The 19,316-nt window shown below is 44.4% G+C and overlaps 1 protein-coding gene across 1 annotated transcript in view; it reads right to left on the bottom strand.

Annotated features, from left to right (window-relative positions):
* The window catches only part of LOC147438790 (IMP-specific 5'-nucleotidase 1-like), a 38,853-nt gene extending 21,716 nt beyond the window's left edge, over positions 1-17,137 (bottom strand). Inside the window, exons 1-4 of the mRNA XM_086484763.1 lie at positions 16,566-17,137; positions 4,325-4,537; positions 4,094-4,250; positions 3,309-3,652 (exon numbers count right to left, since the gene is read on the bottom strand). Coding sequence (XP_086340889.1) covers positions 3,309-3,652; positions 4,094-4,250; positions 4,325-4,537; positions 16,566-17,063 — 1,212 coding nt within the window. The 5' untranslated portion in view covers positions 17,064-17,137. The remainder of the gene's footprint in view (positions 1-3,308; positions 3,653-4,093; positions 4,251-4,324; positions 4,538-16,565) is intronic.
* Positions 17,138-19,316: the final 2,179 nt, after the last annotated feature.

The following is a 19,316-nucleotide window of genomic DNA, read 5'->3' as shown; positions in this document are numbered from 1 at the left end:
AGTACAAGCCGGTACTCAAGACTCTGCATCTTCTCCAGGAAACATGCCAAAGAATGAGCCCTAGCCTCATATTTAAAGGCCCTTGGCTTGAAAAGCAGTTACAGTAAAAAGCCTTTAAAACTCAAAAGCTTCTGGTCCAAAAAGCAATGCCAAAAGGCTGAAAATCCCTAAAACCACTTCCAATACAAAAACATGAACATACCCATTCCATGTAAAGTGACTGGAACAATTCTAGTCTTCTTTAAAGACTGTGCATACAATGTAGATGAACATATAGACGGACTACCAAACCGTTCATCAAACACACGCAAATAATGGAATCGAAACTTGTCATTCTGATCTAAATCTATCAACTGTGGCAAATCACAATGGGAATGCCGATGCTTAATGCTCAATCCTTCTTGTGCTCTTTCGGATACTGTGTCATGCCAAGGAAGAGACATGGAATGTGAATTCCTTGAATGCAAACATTTCATCGTTTCATGAGTAATCCGCATACATCCGTGCTCATTCATGAGTGAATCGTGTTCATCGTACGATATGGCATGCCTATGAAAAGGGATCACATAAGGACGGTGATTAAAATACAGGAAAGTATCACATATGAAACATTCGAACAATGTGTGCTGACTAATCATTCGAACACATAATACTTCCTGTGGGAGTTCTTTGGACCTCGACTTGAAAGCCAAGATCGGTTCTTTGTGATTGATCGAATCTGCAAAATGAGGTAAGCTTTACTAAACAAAGTATCTACTAAACCATCATCCTTGTGAACAGTCACAACATTATCCTGCAAATCATCATGCTCGTGAATAATCACATCTTGATCATGCAAATCATCATGCTTGTCATTATCATGCAAATCATGTGTGTCGTGCTTTGGAGAAGAAAAGACTGAGAGAGTCTCCTTCTCCTGATTCTATTCAACTTTGCATGCATGAGAGATGAAGAATGAACAACTTGCTCTCCTCATGGCATGCTTCCTGGAGAAGGTGCAGAGCCTGGAGTACCGGCTTGTACTGTGTTGATGCAATATAAAGAAATACCAAAAGGGGCGCCAAGGTTTGGGGCCAATACTCTCTGGGATCGAATCCGCCACTCCGTGTCGCGTGTTGTCTCTCTCTCTATTCAATTGTTATTGAAGTGCTAAAAGTTTGTTCAGTCTGTTCTTTTCTATTGGCACGTGGTGCTGGTCTTGTGACACTAAGACTAAGAGATAGAGAGAGAAGAATACGACACCAAAATGTTGTCAAACCCTCCTCCGAAGGCCCCACTCTCTATGGCGAGAGCGATCTACTATTTGCACAAATCTCTACAATGCTATGGACTTGCCAACGATGTCGACAACGATGAGACGGGCTGAAATCTGAAAAAGCTAATGGCTGAAATCTGCAAATCTTTATTTGCTGAATTCTGACTCTATATCGATGACGAGGGCGATGACAACGATGCAACGACGACATGCTGAAAACGCAGGGCTGAAACTGCAAACTTCGATGGATCTGACCGTGCGGCGAGGATCTGCTGCGGGAAGGTGAGATTTGCGAGGTTTGGGGGTTCTACTGCGGAGACTAACTGCTGAAATTGCAAAACGCTCGTGCAAAGGCTGACTCTGTCGCGGTGAATCTGCAAAAACGCTAGGGTGCTTGTTGATTCAAAAACGCTAGGGGCTAATCTGGGGCCTGCTGCCAAAACGCTATGCTTCTGCTTGGTCCTGTTGTCGCCAAGCTGCTGCCAATGCAAAACGCTAGGCTGATTTGCAAAGCTGAAACGCTGGGTCTTCTTGTGGTTGAAAATGCTATGTCTCCTAGGGGGGGGGGGGGGGGGTCTTGCTGAGAAGGTGCACTGTTAAACACAGATCCCTGCTGCCTCTTCTGCCAGAGAAAGCTAGCGCTAGGGTTTCTTATATACATGCTTGTCAAAATTGCCCTACCCAGTTTCCTAACAAAAGTCACTTAAAAATAATAAGTGAAAATTGGCTAAAATAGGAAAAATAGGTCTATGCACTGTAAAAATGCTCCTAATGGGTTCTGACTAAAATCTGATGGTCATGTTGTGTGCAACCAGAGGATATGCATCTACTCTAAGTGTCTGGACATGCACGGTCTGCGAACAAACTCACAAAAGTGCCAGAACACTTCCTAAGCTAGACTGACTGAACTGAACCGAACCCTAGTCATGAAGTAGCTTGTCCACGTACACATAGGGTTAGATGTGCACATGACACCCAAGAGGCTAGGCTTTTACCTATATAAACACCTGTGTGGATCATCAGTTTTTGGGTGATCCCTCTCTATGAGCTTTTCTTGAAGACGACAAAGGCTTGAGTCTTGTGAAGATCAAGAAGGCTTTGAGCACTTGTGACAACAACTTGTATTGGCCATCCTTTGCAATATAAAAGAAATACCCTTCGGGGACGCTCGTCTTGAGGGCCGACGCTTCTAGGGAAGGAATTCTGCCTTCTTGTGTCTCATGTTTGGTCTCTCTCTCTCTCTCTCTCTCTCTCTCTCTCTCTCTCTCTCTCTCTTTTCAAGCAGAAGTGTTTGCTATTGTGATTCACCTTACATAAAGATTTCAATCAATCTACTTTTTTACATAAAGAAAAGGGTGTATTTCTATTACTTGAAAATCCTCTAAGGATGCCCAAATGGTACCGATCCTTCGAGGGGCACATACAAAGTTGTAAACAAAGCTGGCCCCCAGGCAGAGAGCTGTTAAACTGATACAAACCAGGCCACAAGGCGAACAGGAAAACTGGGACAAACGACCAGAGGGAAAACCTCTTCGAAGTGTAAAGAGTGCAAAGGAGGGAGGAACTCCCAGCAGCATCTGAAAGATAGGTTGTTGCTAAATTGGCTTTATCTGACAGAAAAATAATTATAAATGAATAAGACACCTTGCTTCGAAGCCTCGCTGCTACTGCTTATCCGACATCACCAGCACCCCCCCCCCCCCCCCCCCCCCCCCCCTTTTCCCACCCCGTGCGCGTTCCCCCTCTCTCGTGACCAGCTCTCCCGCCCCAGCCCGCTCCTCCCTCCCCTCACATCCTGCTCCCCCGCCCCAGCCCACTCCTCCTTCCCCTTGCGTCCTGCTGTCCCAGTCCAGCCCGCTCCTCCCCCCCTTCATAACCCGCTCACCATTTCCTCCCTTGCATACGCTGCCCCCTCCCATCCCGCAGCGCCCCCCCCCCCCCCTCCTCTTCGCCAACTGACGTCTTGCTCTGCTGTCTTGAGCAGAAGATATACTTGAGAACAACAAACAGCATTTGCTGAACACATTCAAAATTCAAAATTTTGAGCTAATACCTCATAAATTGTGGGTTCTTTGGGAATGACACCAACAGCCCTCGGCTTTCTTATAATTTCTACAGGGACTCGTAGACGGGCTGCAGCAGATTTTAATGTGCATTCCGCATCAGACAGAAGTTCACGAATGTCAACACTGCTCCATTCCAACATATCCTTTGATTTCCATAAATTATCCTCCACAAATTCAAGTCGATAGCCCTCATTAACCTCCAGCAAATAGTTGCATTCACCACCCATTATGTGAAAAAGAGAAGTAATTGTCTGTGGAAGTCCTAAATCTTCAAATGCTGCAAGCAGTCCTGCAAATCTGGTCTCAAATTTTTCTGGCTCTCCTGGGTAACCTGCATTCAAACTTCAACCATATAAGATGAATTAAGATCACAATTTTTGGAACCTCCGACTGATATACTTGTCCAGCATTATTAGTCAGCTTCTACCAACTTCTGTTGACTTTAACCTTGATCCTCCTATTTTATGCAGTCTATTATTATGTCCTCTTCCAAGTGCGACACAAATATCAATCTCAACCCAATGTCTGCACCATGTCACTTAAATTATAAAAAGCCCTTCTCCCTCCTTCCTTCTCCTCAGATCCATTCAATAGTCTATAAAGACGGAAACTTACAAGCAGGACTCTAGAGACTATTTTTGTAACCCACCCTGAATAAATTATCAATGAGTGTTATGCAGTTGTGCCTTGCTTCAAGTTCAAAGTAAACTATTGTGAAAAGCAGGTGAATAAAAGCACATTGAATGAGCAAGTACTTTGTTACAGTCCTTGCCTGCTGCAGTCACTATGGCAACATGAGCACCGTGTTGCAGCAACTTTATGATGTGGCAAATCATTTTATTGTCTCGTTCAATGTGGTGCCCATCGGCATACAACGTTCCATCAGCATCGAAAGTAATCAAAGAAAGATTCTCTGCAATAGCATGGACCTGGTAACAAGTAAGGAAGTACTTACTTTGAAGTAGCGTATTACATCAAGCTCCAAGAAGCACTCAGTAGGTACCTGTGCTATGTTTAAAACATGGCGGATTTCCGCAAAATTTGGTGGCACGTATTTTCGTCGTGAAAGACAGGAGAATTGGTCATACTCTTGTAAAGCTTGGACCAAAGGAAGATGCGAGTGAAACCGACCAATAGAAGGAACAAGCTTCTTGAGCAAGCTGCATCTTGGATCTTCAAAATGTTCTCGTATCCACCTCTCCATTTTCTCCATGACCTAAAAAGATACACGACATTCACAACAAATGATGAAGAGTCAAAAAACTACACAAAATCGTGAAATTATATGCATAGGCTGCAAGAAATCTCAACCAGTCAAAATTTAGTAGGAAAAACGAAAATGCATGCACATTAGAAAAAAATTTGAAGGCCTCTACTTTGATCACCCTAGAAGACAACAGTCCGCGAAATGAAAGCAAAAGCAAAAGAAGCCACCAGTACCAAGGAAAAGGTCACAATTGGAAGCATTGCCCGAAGAAATCCATAGGTCAGGGCATGGGGTGAAACATTTCATGTCAAAACTCCACGCTTCGGAGTAAAACGTTTTCAGTTTGCATCAAGGAGGGCTGATCTATCTCTGCAACGTTTTTGTCGTGAGGAACCCTTTTGTACCTGTGTTATAAGCCGGTTGTCAACCGAAGAGTATTGATCTGTCTCTGCAGCGTTTTTGTCGCGAAGAACCCTCGTGTACCTGTGTTATCAGCCGGTTGTCAACCAAGGAGTATTGCTGAATTTTGATGTGGAGTTGGACGAAATCTGGGCTGCATTTTGAAGACTAGAAGGTGACGGTTTGTGCCCGGTACCGTTACAGGTTTTCAGCCAGCAAGTTTGTCACAAACTGCTGATGTGTCAAATCCCTAAAGAAGGGAGCCAACTAGCAGATGCCAGCCGAGGGGCCTAAACCCTAAGAAGAACAAGTAATTAAGGAATTAAAATAAAGCAGGACCCACACACACACACATTGAAGGAATTGCGTGGAACTGATGATGTGTCAGGTTTCCAAAAATTACGCTGACTGATGACATAGCAAGCTGTACGGAATTCCACGTTTTGCGTTGGCTGCTGATGTGGCATCTGTACGGATTTCCGTAAATTACGCTGGCAGCTTTTTGGCACTGCTTTTGCACCAGATGCTTTTGAGTTTGAAGGCTTTTCACTGTAAACTGCTTTTGGGGCCTAGGGCCTTTAAATATGTGCTAAGGGCTCATTCTCTAGCATGCTTCCTGGAGAAGGTGTAGAGTCTCAAGTATTGGCGTGCACTGTGTTGATGCAATATAAAGAAATACCGAAAGGGGCACCAAGGTTTGGGGCCAATATTCTTTGGGGTGGAATTCCGCTACTCTCTCTCTCTCTCTCTCTCTCTCTCTCCGCCATCTCTCTCTCTCTCTCTCTCTCTCTCTCTCTCTCTCTCTCTCTCTCCGCCATCTCTCTCTCTCTCTCTCTCTCTCTCTCTCTCTCTCTCTCTCTCTCTCTCTCTCTCTCTCTCTCTCTCAGTGCAGTTGTTATTGAAGTGTTAAAAGTCTGTTTAGTCTGTTCTTTTCTATTGGAATTTGGCATGTGGAGCCCGTCTTGTGATAGTGGTATCAGAGCATCAGACGTGTGCTTTTCTGAAAGCATACCGGTCCTACCAAAGAGCAGATAGAGCAAGATCGCACTAATAAAGTTCATTGGAAATTTGACCTTCGTGCTCTTACCAGCCACTCCCACCCTTACTTCATCGCACATCGGGCGTGCTCCCATCTTCACCGCTCGTCTTACAGGGCATAAGCCATAAAGATCACTTGCAAGAGAAGGATCCAAGATTTGTCTTGAGTCACTGTTTTTCTCAAAAGCAGTGCCATGCAAATGCTGATGTCTATAGCTACCAAGCAACACACTTCCAAGGACTTGGCAAGCTTTCAAAAAAAAATTGCCCGAAGCTATATGGTTTCTGACATCTTCCTTCGGAGTGCAACTTCTGGCAGAGTGGGGTATCTTGAAATGCTTGCCATGGAAACCCTAGCAAATTATAACTTGAAATTTCTCGACGTCTCCTAGTAGATGTCTCTTCACGAGCAGATGACCTTGGAGGTTTAGTGCGATTGCTATCTTGGGACTACCATTGCCACCAAAGAAATATTGTCTGTCCAAGAGCTGATGGACCATGCTATGCTCGGCTACGACCTTATGGAATGAATCTAACCCTAATTTTTGGTGCAAGTTTCAGGATGGAAAGTCAGTCGACATTTCGAGCTCGATCGATGTCGAGATTGCTTTTAAGTTCGAATTTTGTTTGAGTTCTGTTTGAAAACTTGTTTGGTGATCCTGTTTGAAATTTGTTTGAAATGGATGGTATTTGTTTTGAACCAGTCTTGGTGCCGATTTGAAATGTTTGACTCTAGTTTTAATATTGGTTTCAGTGATTGGTGATTTTACTCCCGGGTCGAGTAGTAAGAAATAATGTTTGAGAATGCTTGTTCATACTCATGGCCCGAACCCTTGTGGTTATTTGCGGGGGGAGTATTGAATGATTTGAAAGTGTTGTTACTCATGGCCCGGACCTGCATGGTTATTTACGGGGGGAGTATTGAGAAGTCTGAGTAGTGGTTACTCCAGCAGCACCTCCAAACGACGCAGGCTGCGGTTTAAGGGGTGTTTGGTTGTAAAAGGACTCTATATCTCATGGCCCGAACCTTTTTAGGTTATTTGCGGGAGGAGAGATGAGGGAGCCGTTGAACAACTCATGACCCGGACTTGGATGGTTATTTGCAGGGGGAGTGTTCATATGCGCTTTATGTTTCTATGTCTTGTAACATGCATATGTGAGCAATTGTGTTGCATTGTGATGTGCCAACCACTGAATATTCCTAATTGGATGAGATTGCCTAGGTATGTAATTTTAGTGCATCAAGAGACCCGTGGAAGATCAGTACGGTATGGGTGTGATGGCTAATTTTACTACGCCGGAATATCAAGAGTTCCGATCTGGACGAAAGGAGAAGCTAACTCCTTAACAAAAAGAGCAAACTGATTGTCCCTCGGAATGACCCTCGGAAATTTTTTAGCTAACTTGAGTTGTTTTGCAGATATGGTGTAATTGCGGACGATTACTCTCTTTCAAGAAGGGGAGATGTCACAAACTACTGACGTGTCAAAGCCCTATAGAAGGGAGCCAACTTGCAGATGCCGGCCGAGGGGCCTAAACCCTAAGAAGAACAAGTAACAGAAGAAGAAGTCCTACCAACTTATGGGGACCCCGTCCGATGGGGCCCCAAGAGACATCAAGGAATTAAACTAAAGCAGGACCGACACACACACACTGAAGGAATTGCGTGGAACTAATGACGTGGCAAGTTCCAAAAATTACGCTGATTGATGACGTGGCAGGCTCTATGAAATTCTGCATTTTGCGTTGGCTACTGAAGTGGTAGTTGTACAGGGTTTCGTAAATTACGCTGGCAGCTTTTTGGCACTGTTTTTGCACCAGATGCTTTTGAGTTTGAAGGCCTTTCACTGTAAACTGCTTTTGGGGCCTAGGGCCTTTAAATATGTGCTAAGGGCTCATTCTCTGGCATGCTTCCTGGAGAAGGCGCAGAGTCTCGAGTACTGGCTTGTACTGTGTTGATGTAATATAAAGATATACCGAAAGGGGTGCCAAGGTTTGGGGCCAATATTCTCTGGGGTGGAATTCCGCCCCTCCGTGTCGCGTGTCGTCTCTCTCTCTCTCAGTTCAGTTGTTATTGAAGTGTTAAAAGTCTGTTCATTTCTATTGGCACGTGGTGCCCGTCTTGTGACAAAGTTGGGAGATTTTTGTGCGGCAGAGGGGGCTGATTTTGGACTGATTTCAGCCGGTGTACCTGCCCTTGCTGAGGAAATTTGAGATCCCTTTTGATGGGACATTGTTTCCAGCCTTGATAACCAATTTGTACCTCTACTAAGGATTGCTTTGCGATCTTGAAGTGTCGTGACGGACCACGGTGGCTTCAAAGCAAAAGAATGTTGCTGAGAGTTCCCGCGGTGGAGACACTGAGAAGACTTTGTAGATTCATTGGATGATGCTTTGGAGCGTTTGCAAGAATCTACTCAAATTGCGGAGTTGCAGGAATTACTTGAGAAAAAGATTCTAGTGTTGCCCATGTTTTCACAAGATGAAAAGTAGCATGCCACCAACTACCAAGACTTAAAGGTGCTTATGCAAGCTATATTAGAGACCTACGACCTTATCTTGATGGTGCGTGACGAGATTGAGCAGCCAGAGGCTCCTATAGACGGGTCTCCAAGGATTTGGAAAAGCTTGGAGAGCTTTGACGGGCTTGGGAACGCTTGCAAGGGACCGGTCTTCTATGTTCCTCACTTGTAAACAGAGGCACTTGATGTTCGGAGTATGACTAATTCTCAAACTATCTTGAACCACTTGGAGCAAGTTTACAACAGGATGCGGGTACTGGGTTTTGATCCTCTAATGCCAAGGAGTGCCCCCAGGCTTACTTATATATGAAAAGAGAGGTAGATCGGGCAATTTAATGCACCCCAAACTCCACTTATTAATTGTGATAAGTGGACTAAAGTGACTTAGAGGCTGTTCGCATGCTGAGATGACTTTAGAAATGTATTATGCAAGTGAGGGTATGCAGCTGTAATAATCTGTTTGGCATGTAGGTCCTTTGAGAGGCTCACAAAGGTGCCAGACTAGATCCTTAACTAAGACTTGACCTTGACCTGTAGCAGTAGCTTGTCCACGTGGCTCAAGTGTAATGCGCGTGACATCCCTCCCTGTTAAAGGTGAGACACAACTGCCGAACTACTTCCAGTGAATGCTTTCTATACTTTTGATGTTTGTGGATGCATAAACTGATGAAAACTACCTCCAAACTTTCGGATACAGCAAATGTAAGTACCGCTACAATGTAAACACCGACCATACGAGTTACTAGGCAGCCTTACTACTGTCACAAAATATCACCCTTGATGCTGACTCCGCCTTGCAAGCAAGTTCTGCCACCCAAATAGTCCTGTCATGAAAACATTGCGGGTGAAGATGAAAGGGTGAGGGTGCTCGGAGGAAATTCAAATGGTTCTATGTCGATGCAAGTGGATGCACGCCTGTCACGTGACACATCCAACCCTATGTATCCGTGGACAAGCTACAGCACGACAAGGATTCAGTCAGTCCAGTCAGTCTAGATTTAGAAGTGATCTGGCACTTTTGTGAGTCTATTCATAGACCGTGCATGCCCAGTCACTTAGTATAAATGCATATCCTCTGGTTGCACACAGCATGATCATCAGTATTCCCATCAGAATCCATCAGATTCCATCAGGGGAATTTTCCAATGCATTTAGCCTATTTTACCTACTTTTGACATTTTTCACTTATTAATTTAAGTAACTTTCCAACAAAAGTAGGTAGGGCAATTTGGGTAAGAAAATATATAAGCAAACCAAAGTTAGCACTAAATGGCAGAAGATGCAACAGAAGTCAAGCTTGACAGGCAACTTCTCACAAGAACCTTGGTGGACTTTCCCCTCCAAGCAAGATCCCAAGCCTTGGCGTTTCTCCAAGCAGCATTCCTAGCGTTTTCTTCATCTAGCACTAACGCCCGCAGTACCCAGTCACTAGCGTTTTTGCATCAGATTTGGCATCGCCAACAGTACCCAACCACCTAGCGTTTTGCAAGGACCAGCTTTGCTAGTGTTTTTGATCATCAGCTACCCTGGCGTTTTTGGTTTTCAACAGCAGATAAAGACCGGCAATTTTCACATAAAGTGTAGCAAAGTCAGCCCGAGAAAGACCATCAGTTTTCAGCCTTTAGGAACCTTAGTTTTCAGCCCTAAACCTACAGATTTTCAGTGTCAAAGACCCACCGAAAACAGCCCCCAAATCAACGTTTTTGGACTAGTCGTAGATTTCAGCCTATAGCGTTTTTGGACAGCAATAGAAAGATTACAGATTTCACCCCTTAGGTCGACTTCATCGTCACCGTCGTCATCGTCGACATAGCCTAGACTTGCATCAGTCTCATGCATACCATTTGTACCAGATTGTGCAATCATAAGTAGACCACTCTCGCCGACGAGAGTGGGGCCTTCAGAGGAGGGTTTTACAACGTCTCTGGTGTCGTATCTCTCTTCTCTCTCTATCTCTCAGTCTCATACACTTCCATTCACAATGTCCATTCACTTTGTTTGTGATCATATCATTCTCTCATTAAGAACGGAAGGCTCTCCCTTCCATAAGAACAAAAGGAACCTTGAGCACAGTTCGGAGCACTCATCTTGAGCAAAGCGCAAACATTCATTCCGCTGCACCTAACATTGGTATCAGAGCTTTGGCAGTGTTCTGTATCACTCAAGGAAAGAACCACAAGAATCACAAGAATTTTTTTTGCTTGTTGCGGTCGCACGAACCCAAGTTCGCTTAGGCGTGTCGATTCCTAATCGTGTTTTTGAAGAGTGACAGGAATCCCAAGAAAGAAGGGCTTGTCCAGCCTCCCCTTGTGTCTCTTTTCACTCATTGAGAGCGGACCGTGCACTTAGCGGCCAATCGACGTGAGGTGGGAAAAAGCAACCTTGGTGTGAGCGCAAGGCCGCCAAGGGGTGCGCCCGCAGAAAGGAGTAGAGCTCAGGTGAAGAGAAGATCCTTCTCAAACGCGGTTTACAAGCGAAAGAAAACCTCAAGACTCTCAAGAACCCAAGAAACCAAGACCCCCAAGAATCCAAGTTCCTCGTGAACTTAAGAACCCAAGACCACAAGAACCCCTGACTTCAAAATGGTCATCACTCGAAGCGGAATGGATACTTCGCTCGGAGGTGATGAGCATGAGAGAGGCGAAGAAGAATTTTCCCCACCAGGAGGTTTTTCTGACCCTTCCCCATCTACGACACCGATTGCACTAACTCCTATGGAGGAGTTGGATCAGATGTTTATGTAAAGGAAGTCAGAACGCGAAGCAAGACATGCAGAAAGAATGACAGAAATGGAACGCAGCCACGCAGAAAGAATAGCAGAAATGGAGTGCAGACACCAAGAAATAATTGCAGCCGCCGTCAAAGGAATGAGCGACCAACACATGAAAGAGTTCTTGCAACTCGTTTCTCAAGCTCCGGCACAACTGCAAGAGATTCGGGAAAAAGAGACTCTCTCAGTCTCTTTTTCTCCAAAGCATGACACACAGGATTTGCATGATGATAAGCACGATGAATTGAATGATAATGATGAGCATGATGATTTAGATGACACTGACAAGCATGATGATTTGCATGATCAAGATGTGATTTCTCACAAGCATGATGATTTGCATGATCAAGATGTGATTTCTCACAAGCATGATAATTTGCATGAAGATGATGTGATTGTTCACAAGGATGATGTGTTAGTGGATGCTTTTTCTAGCGAAGCTAACCTCGTTGTAGATTCGATCAATCACGAAGAACCGGTCTTGGCTTTCGAGTCGAGGTCCAAAGAACCCCCATAGGACGATTCGATCATGCAGGAAGAACCAATCTTGGCTCTCGAGCCTAGGTCCAAAGAACCCTCACAGGAAGTATTATGTGTTCGCATGATTGATACGCACGCATTGTACGAGTGTTTCATTCGTGATCATTTCCTGTATTTTAGTCAGCGTCTTTATGTGATCCCTTCTACTAGGCATGACTTATCGTACGTTGAGTACGTTTCACTCATGAATGAGCACGAATGTATGCGGATTGTTCATGAAAAGCTGAAATGTATGCATTCAAGGAAGTCACATTCCCTGTCTCTTCCTTGGCATGACACATTCGTAGAACGAGCACATGAAAGTATGAGCACCAAGCATGGGCATTTCCGTTGTGAATTGCCACAGTTAATTGCTCTAGATCATAAGAGAGAGATTTGATCTCTTTGTTTGCGTGTGTGGTGAACGGTTTGGCACTCCGTCTCTTTGTTCATCTACATTGCATGCACAATCTATTAGAACAACGGGATTTTTTCCACTCACTTTACATGGAATGGGTATGTTCATAGTTTTGTGTTGGAAATGGTTTATGGAATTTTCAACCATGGAGATTCTTGAAGAAGATAGAAGCAGGACTCTCGACGAAGTTGAAGCATTGAAGGAGCCACACAAGACTTTGTGTCGCTTTCGACGCGGCCCAAAGAAGCAAGCGTTGCAGACCTTTATGAAGTTCAAGTACCGCACGACCCACACATCAGAGTGGGCCGACGAAGAGTCCCTTCCAAGATTCCGGATGCTATTGGCAATCTCCCTCGACGCCATACACTTCGGTACCAGTACTTCACTTTGAAAAGGATGGGATGTCACGTGACACATCCAACCCTATGTGTCCGTGGACAAGCTACAACACGACAAGGGTTCAGTCAGTCTAGATTTAGAAGTGATCTGACACTTTTGTGAGTCTATTCGTAGACCGTGCATGCCCAATCACTTAGTATAGATGCATATCCTCTGGTTGCACACAGCATGATCATCAATATTCCCATCAAATTCCATCAGGGGAATTTTCCAGTGCATTTAGCCTATTTTACCTATTTTTGACATTTTTCACTTATTAATTTAAGTGACTTTCCAACAAAAGTAGGTAGGGCAATTTGGGTAAGAAAATATATAAGCAAACCAAAGTTAGCACTAAATGGCAGAAGAGGCAACAGGAGCCAAGCTCAGCAAGCAACATCTCACAAGAACCTTGGTGGACTTTCCCTCCAAGCAAGATCCAAAGCCTTGGTGTTTCTCCAAGCAGCATACCTAGCGTTTTCTTCATCTAGCACTAACGCCAGCAGTACCCAGTCACGCACTAGCGTTTTTGCATCAGATTTGCATCGCCAACACTACCCAGCCACCTAGCGTTTTGCAAGGACCAGCTTTGCTAGCGTTTTTTATCATCAGCTACCCTTGCATTTTTGGTTTTCAACAGCAGATAAAGACCGGCAATTTTCACCTAAAGTGTAGCAGAGTCAGCCCGGGAAAGACCATCAGTTTTCAGCCTTTAGGAACCTCAGTTTTCAGCCCTAAACCTGCAGATTTTCAGCGTCAAAGACCCACCGAAAACAGCCCCCAAATCAGCGTTTTTGGACTAGTCGCAGATTTCAGCCTATAGCGTTTTTGGACAGCAGTAGAAAGATTGCAGATTTCACCCCTTAGGTCGACTTCATCGTCACCGTCGTCATCGTCGACATAGCCTAGACTTGCATCAGTCTCATGCATACCATTTGTACCAGATTGTGCAATCATAAGTAGACCACTCTCGCCGACGAGAGTAGGGCCTTCGGAGGAGGGTTTTACGTCTCTAGTGTCATATCTCTCTTCTCTCTCTCTCTCTCAATCTCATACACTTCCATTCACAATGTCCATTCACTTTGTTTGTGATCATAGCATTCTCTCATTAAGAACGGAAGGCTCTCCCTTCCATAAGAACAAAAGGAACCTTGAGCACAGTTCGGAGCACTCATCTTGAGCAAAGCGCAAACATTCATTCCGCTGCACCTAACAACGTCACGTGCGAACGCGAGCGCACAAGAGGGTTAGGGATCTCATCTCCAACTCCTTCCATATCCGCATACAAGGCAAGCAAATCTTGTTACTCAAGATGTGGATTGTCATGTATCTTCGTTCATGATGACAAGGTTATGCCTTAAGGGTATCCAAGACATAGCGATGAAGCCCCCAATGCACGATGTGGATCGTCGTGTATCTTTGTTCATGTGACAAGGTTATGCCTTAAGGGTATCCAAGACATAGCGATGAAGCCCCCAATGCACGATGAACTAAGGGTGGGAGTGGCTAATATCTGTAGGCAACAGATATTATATACATACCTAGATGAATCAAGGATAAGCCTTGATTCACCCTTAAAGGAAAGTGCAAGGTAAAGACCCATGGTAGTCACCCACAAGACAATATAACCATCAGCTCCATCATGCATAGTATTGACTAAATACTACGCCATCCCCACTAACATCGTCATTGTCCAATGGTGGGCGTAGAACTAGGTACTAACATATGCTCCCAAACACAACACACACCACACGCGCACACACATGAGGATAAATCAACACAAAGTTCAACGTACTGAATTTCTGTCAAGACTCCGGAGGGCAAACTCAGCCATAATGAAGCCTAACAAATGTTAGTCTGAGTCTGGGACACGAAAAGACCTGAGAGAGGATCCTTGGGTTTTTGATTCTTGCCTTGAGTTCGTGAAGTTGAAGCATGTCCACAGCTCTAATACCAATGTCAAATGTAGTGGAAGGGTTTGAGGATTTTAAGATCTAGTACTTTACACAAACACAAGGTTATTTTACTTCTCTTCAAAGAAACTAAACTGAACCCAATGGGAGAGAGAGGCAGAGAGAGGAATGGAATGATATATTAACGTCTTCAAAAGGCCAAAATGACATATGTGACCAATTTGTTACAACTCGTGAATATGGTACCAAAAATGAATCTATAAGTGCTACTAGCTAACTGTGTGGGGTATGTGTGACCACTGATACAATGGGTACCCAATACAAGAGGGTGATACAATGGGTGATGAATCCATCCTCATATGTACTCTGAATGTCGAGATAGTATGGATCGAATCCTCTACTTTAGTCTCCACCGATGTTGCGAAGCTCCTCTCCTTAGTCGTGGGCGTCTCGATCTCCCTAGGTCCAATGCTCACTCAATGAGAGTACCACGGGTGTGAGTATGAGCTGAGCTTTGCATTAGTGGTTGCTCCTCTATCTGTCCAGTGTTTGGTGTGAAGAAATCAGTAATCTATCTCTGGGATTGTCTCTCTCCACACCTCCTCGGTAAACTATCTTTGTGTCTGTGTAACTCAAGTAGATACAGTCCAAGACATCTCTGGTCCTGAAAGCTCATGACTCTTGGGAAGGGTTGGAAGCCCTCTCTAAATAGCCAGTGGAAGCGACCGTGTATCTCGTAATACACTATGCACTGACATATATAATGCATCTCCGTCTTTGGCTCTGTATGGCATAGGCGGCATATCTTGCTAGCTGCTGGTATCCCTCTGAATCTACCAGTCTCAATCTCAAGCTGGTGTGAAGATGTTTGTATCTGACCAATGGCACACCATAACCCATGAGATAGATTTGTATCCATATAGCTAGGTCAAATCACAAACCCATCCCCTGTGAGTTGGGCCATCTTCATGCCCAGCTCCTGTGTCAGCTCTATCCATGTCCGCCTCGTATCCAACCAGGTCAGATCCTAGCGAATGAGTCTAGTAATCTCCACTCGTGTAAGAGATAGCGATAGAGCATCAAGGGTGTACTCTGCTACCAAACTTGAGCCCTGCTTCAAGATGTAGAAGGCCTTTTGCAACTCGTAAACCTTGTCAAGAGAACCTATGAAAATGCAATCTGAGGTTAATCGATGTGCACCTCCTATTGTAAATCTCACAGATTTGACATCCATCTGATCCACACACCTGGCAGATTTGACATCCATTTGATCCACACACCATCTATGATGAGCTGCAAGAACTAGAACCATCCAAATAGTTGCCATACATGCAGCTGATGCAAGGGGCTCGCCATAGTCAATCTCAGGTCCAGAGAAGACTTGGTCTCGTAACGGAGTCCCATATACCATCCTGCTCAATGAAATCGGTCTCAATAGCTTCCTTCCACTTCAGTTGTCAAAGGCCCCTCTTATAAAATTCCCCTCGGTCCGTCCAACAGGAGACATCAAGGCATAGTTCACCTATAGACAAGGTTCCACCAGTCTTGAGATGCTGTAAACGACGAGACTTTGGTGTAGCATCCAATAGTATGTGATTTTTCACCACTCCCAAATCTCAAAGAGCTCTTGGTTAATCACCAATGGACCGTGAAGACTTTATAACTACAATTTGTGTAACTTCAAAGCTCAAATTTGCCATCGAAATCCTTTAGTCCTGGCCTCACTCTTAAAGGCATCTAATGTGGCAAATTAGGTAGCCCTACAGAGTGTGAGAGAGGTTAGATGCAGAAAATACATGAACAATCGGGATTGAGCTCCACCTTATCTCTAATATCGTTGTTCAAGAAATCAGAGGCTTCTGGTTCTAACTCTCACTTAAAAGGATCACTTCCATTGATTGATTCCAGCCCACACTATGCTTGTGTGTTCTTAAGCAACTTTATATGCTCCATCATAGTACATGTGTGCGCATATGTGTCCACATGTGTGTGTGTGTGTGTGTAAGTGCATGCGCATGCACGTGCACCCTTTTGCAAGAGAGACTGAGAGAAAGACAGTCGACTATTAGGAGAGACATACCTCTGCAGGCGAATGTGTGGCGTGCATCGAGATGATGAACTCAATGAGACCATCCTGCTCTTTAAGCCGGCCCTTGCGACGGAGGACGTGGGCATCAGTTACACTGCCAGCTCGGGAAATCTGTGCATCCTCGAGTGCTTCCGTGCTGAGAAGCATACTCCATTTTGGTTTGTAATCAGGAGAAACCTGGGAAGGACCAGGTGAAGAGGAACTGGCAGATGATGAGGAACGCTCTTGAGAGGAAGGTAATGCAGGAGGCGGGGAGGGAGTAGGGGCAGGGGCAGGGGTCACTGTTGAAGTGGTTGCGAGGCAGGGGTCTTGCAGGCGAGCGAGCAAGCTGCCTCGCTCGCTTCCAAGACGATCATGGCAAGTTCCACAAGAGTTTGTCCTGAACAAGCGAGTAGCCCTGCATCCCAGAGCAGCTGGAGCTCCACAAGAAAAGGAAGAAGCTTTAGACGACAAGTCTGCACACGGTGTTGCCATAGCGCCCCAGCCCATTCTCAAGGGGTATGGAAGCAGACGAGCAGCATGGGATTTTTGTGGACTCACGGTTGGTCTACCCGAGACGTACTTCCAACATGTGCAATTTTTCACACAATGACATATATGTGCAATTTTTCTCTCACACACACACACACACACACACACACACACACACACACACACACACACACACATATATATATATATATATATATATGGCTTGGTAATTCTGCATGACTAATGGAACCCCTAAGACTACAGTATTCCATACCGTTTTGTCATGACCATTGGCCAAACCAACGGGATACTCATGATCGCTCTCAGTCTCTGCCAATTGCAACTTCTTAACTAACGAATAGTTTAAGAAATTGTGGCTTGCTCCATCATCTATAAAAACTGTGACTCTATGGCCACCAATGGTGCCATACATGCGCACCATGTCATGCGGACCTACACTAGGCTGCCACATCGCTAGTGTCACCGAACAAGCATGACGCTCATCACAATGGCACACAGTCACCTCTCTCAACTCTCCGAAACCAAGAGGAAGCCTCTGCACTGTGTGTAACTGCCTAGAGGATTTACCATCTCTCTTAGGTTGACTATCAATAGTTCTAGCTTTTAATTTTGGACACTCGGCTTTAATGTGCCCTACCTCATTGCAGTTAAAGCAACGATTTTCCTTTCGTGCTTTAGAATACTGCTCTTTCTTTTGGATTTCTGAATCCCTTTTCTTTTTAAATGGCTTTGGCTTTTTTGCCCAACGGCCCCCATAACCCCCTCCTTCTTGCCTCTCCCCCAGTCTTTCACTACGAAAACTCTTTATTTTGAATCCCACGCCCTTTTTTACTTTGTCCCCCACTCTTCGTGTCCTATCTCTGGCACCACGACGCTTGATGTCATCGTATATCTATGCATATGCAATGACCTCAAAAAGGTCTTTCGGCTATAAGGGCTCTACGTACTCAAGACAGTCATTTGTGAGGCCTCTTTTGAAGCCCCGCAGAGTCTGGAATGCATCGATTCCCTTCAACTTGAGTACTATTTCTCTATAGTCAGAGATATACTCAGTTAGGGATCTGTGCTCCATTGAGCACTTGTCCCATAGCTCCCAGTTTCTTTCCTCTTCATTGCCTGGCAAGAACTCTTTCTGAAACATAGTTTCGAACTCTGCCCAAGTGGAAGGGCGAGTTGAAAGGCTCAACCACCACTTGTACGCCTTGCCAATCAACAAAAAACTAGCCTCAAATGGAATGTACGTAGCTAGGCTGCTTCCACAACGCGTGAATGTCCGACCACTTAGCTAGGAACATATTAACTGAGTCCTTGTTTTGCTCTTTTTCTTCCCCCCCAAAGGTTGGTAATTTGAAATCTTTGAGTAGAGACGGGGCGGTCTCTACGGATGGCCCCGTAGGCTCTACGGCCTGGAATTTCGTGCTCAAGGGCGAGGCAATCCTCACTCGTGCCGTGGAAGTTCGTCTACTAGGAGGAACTAGTGTCCCAACCGAAGCGGTGGCCATCGTGTCTAGACGCGTGGAAATGCCTTGTAGCATGGTAACTACATCTGCCTGGACCTTATCTAAGATTTATGGTTTAGTTTGGAAATACTAAAAAATTCCGCTAGAGAGCTCCGTCTCTGTCAAAATAACAGCAAGATCAGTGGGGTCAAAATCACTCTTTTATACGGATTCTCTCTTTCATAATTTGTTCTACAATCTTGAGTTTTGTTGATGTCTTGCTCTCCTTTGGCACCATCCATGGAGAGCTAGTTTAAAAGTACCTTATTATTCTCATTTAATAAGTGAGACGTTCCAGGATGGTTCTGAGCTTGTAATTAGTTGAGATTACACATAAACAAATGTTCTATATATATATATATGATTCAAAAAAATTATTGACCACCTATTTAGTGCAATGACACTCTAAAGGGAAATAAGCAAAAGAAAAACACAAATGTATGAATGTGCACTTGACCATCTTTTCTTTACATGGACACAAAAAGTCTTTTGACTTTTTACTTTCATGGTCTTTTCATTTCCTAAACTCACCCTTACTTAAGATGTTTTGAATGTTTTTTATTTTTTCGAGATTGGGGAGACCTAATGCAGCGCTACTCAAGAAGTCACAGTCTTGTATGCAACATGAAATAAAGTTATGTGTTCTTTTTCATGGTTTAATTAGTATTTCCCAAAAAAAAAAGTTTTGAAAAAAGCTTGTAAATTTTCAATAACCCAATTTTTTTTTTCTATTTGGAGACATGTTCTTTGG

This window comes from Adiantum capillus-veneris, chromosome 16, assembly GCF_014529385.1.
Source record: "Adiantum capillus-veneris isolate H3 chromosome 16, ASM1452938v2, whole genome shotgun sequence".
Lineage (NCBI taxonomy): Eukaryota > Viridiplantae > Streptophyta > Polypodiopsida > Polypodiales > Pteridaceae > Adiantum > Adiantum capillus-veneris.
Note: the sequence above shows the minus strand (reverse complement) of the source record. Positions and strands in the feature narration are given on the sequence as shown.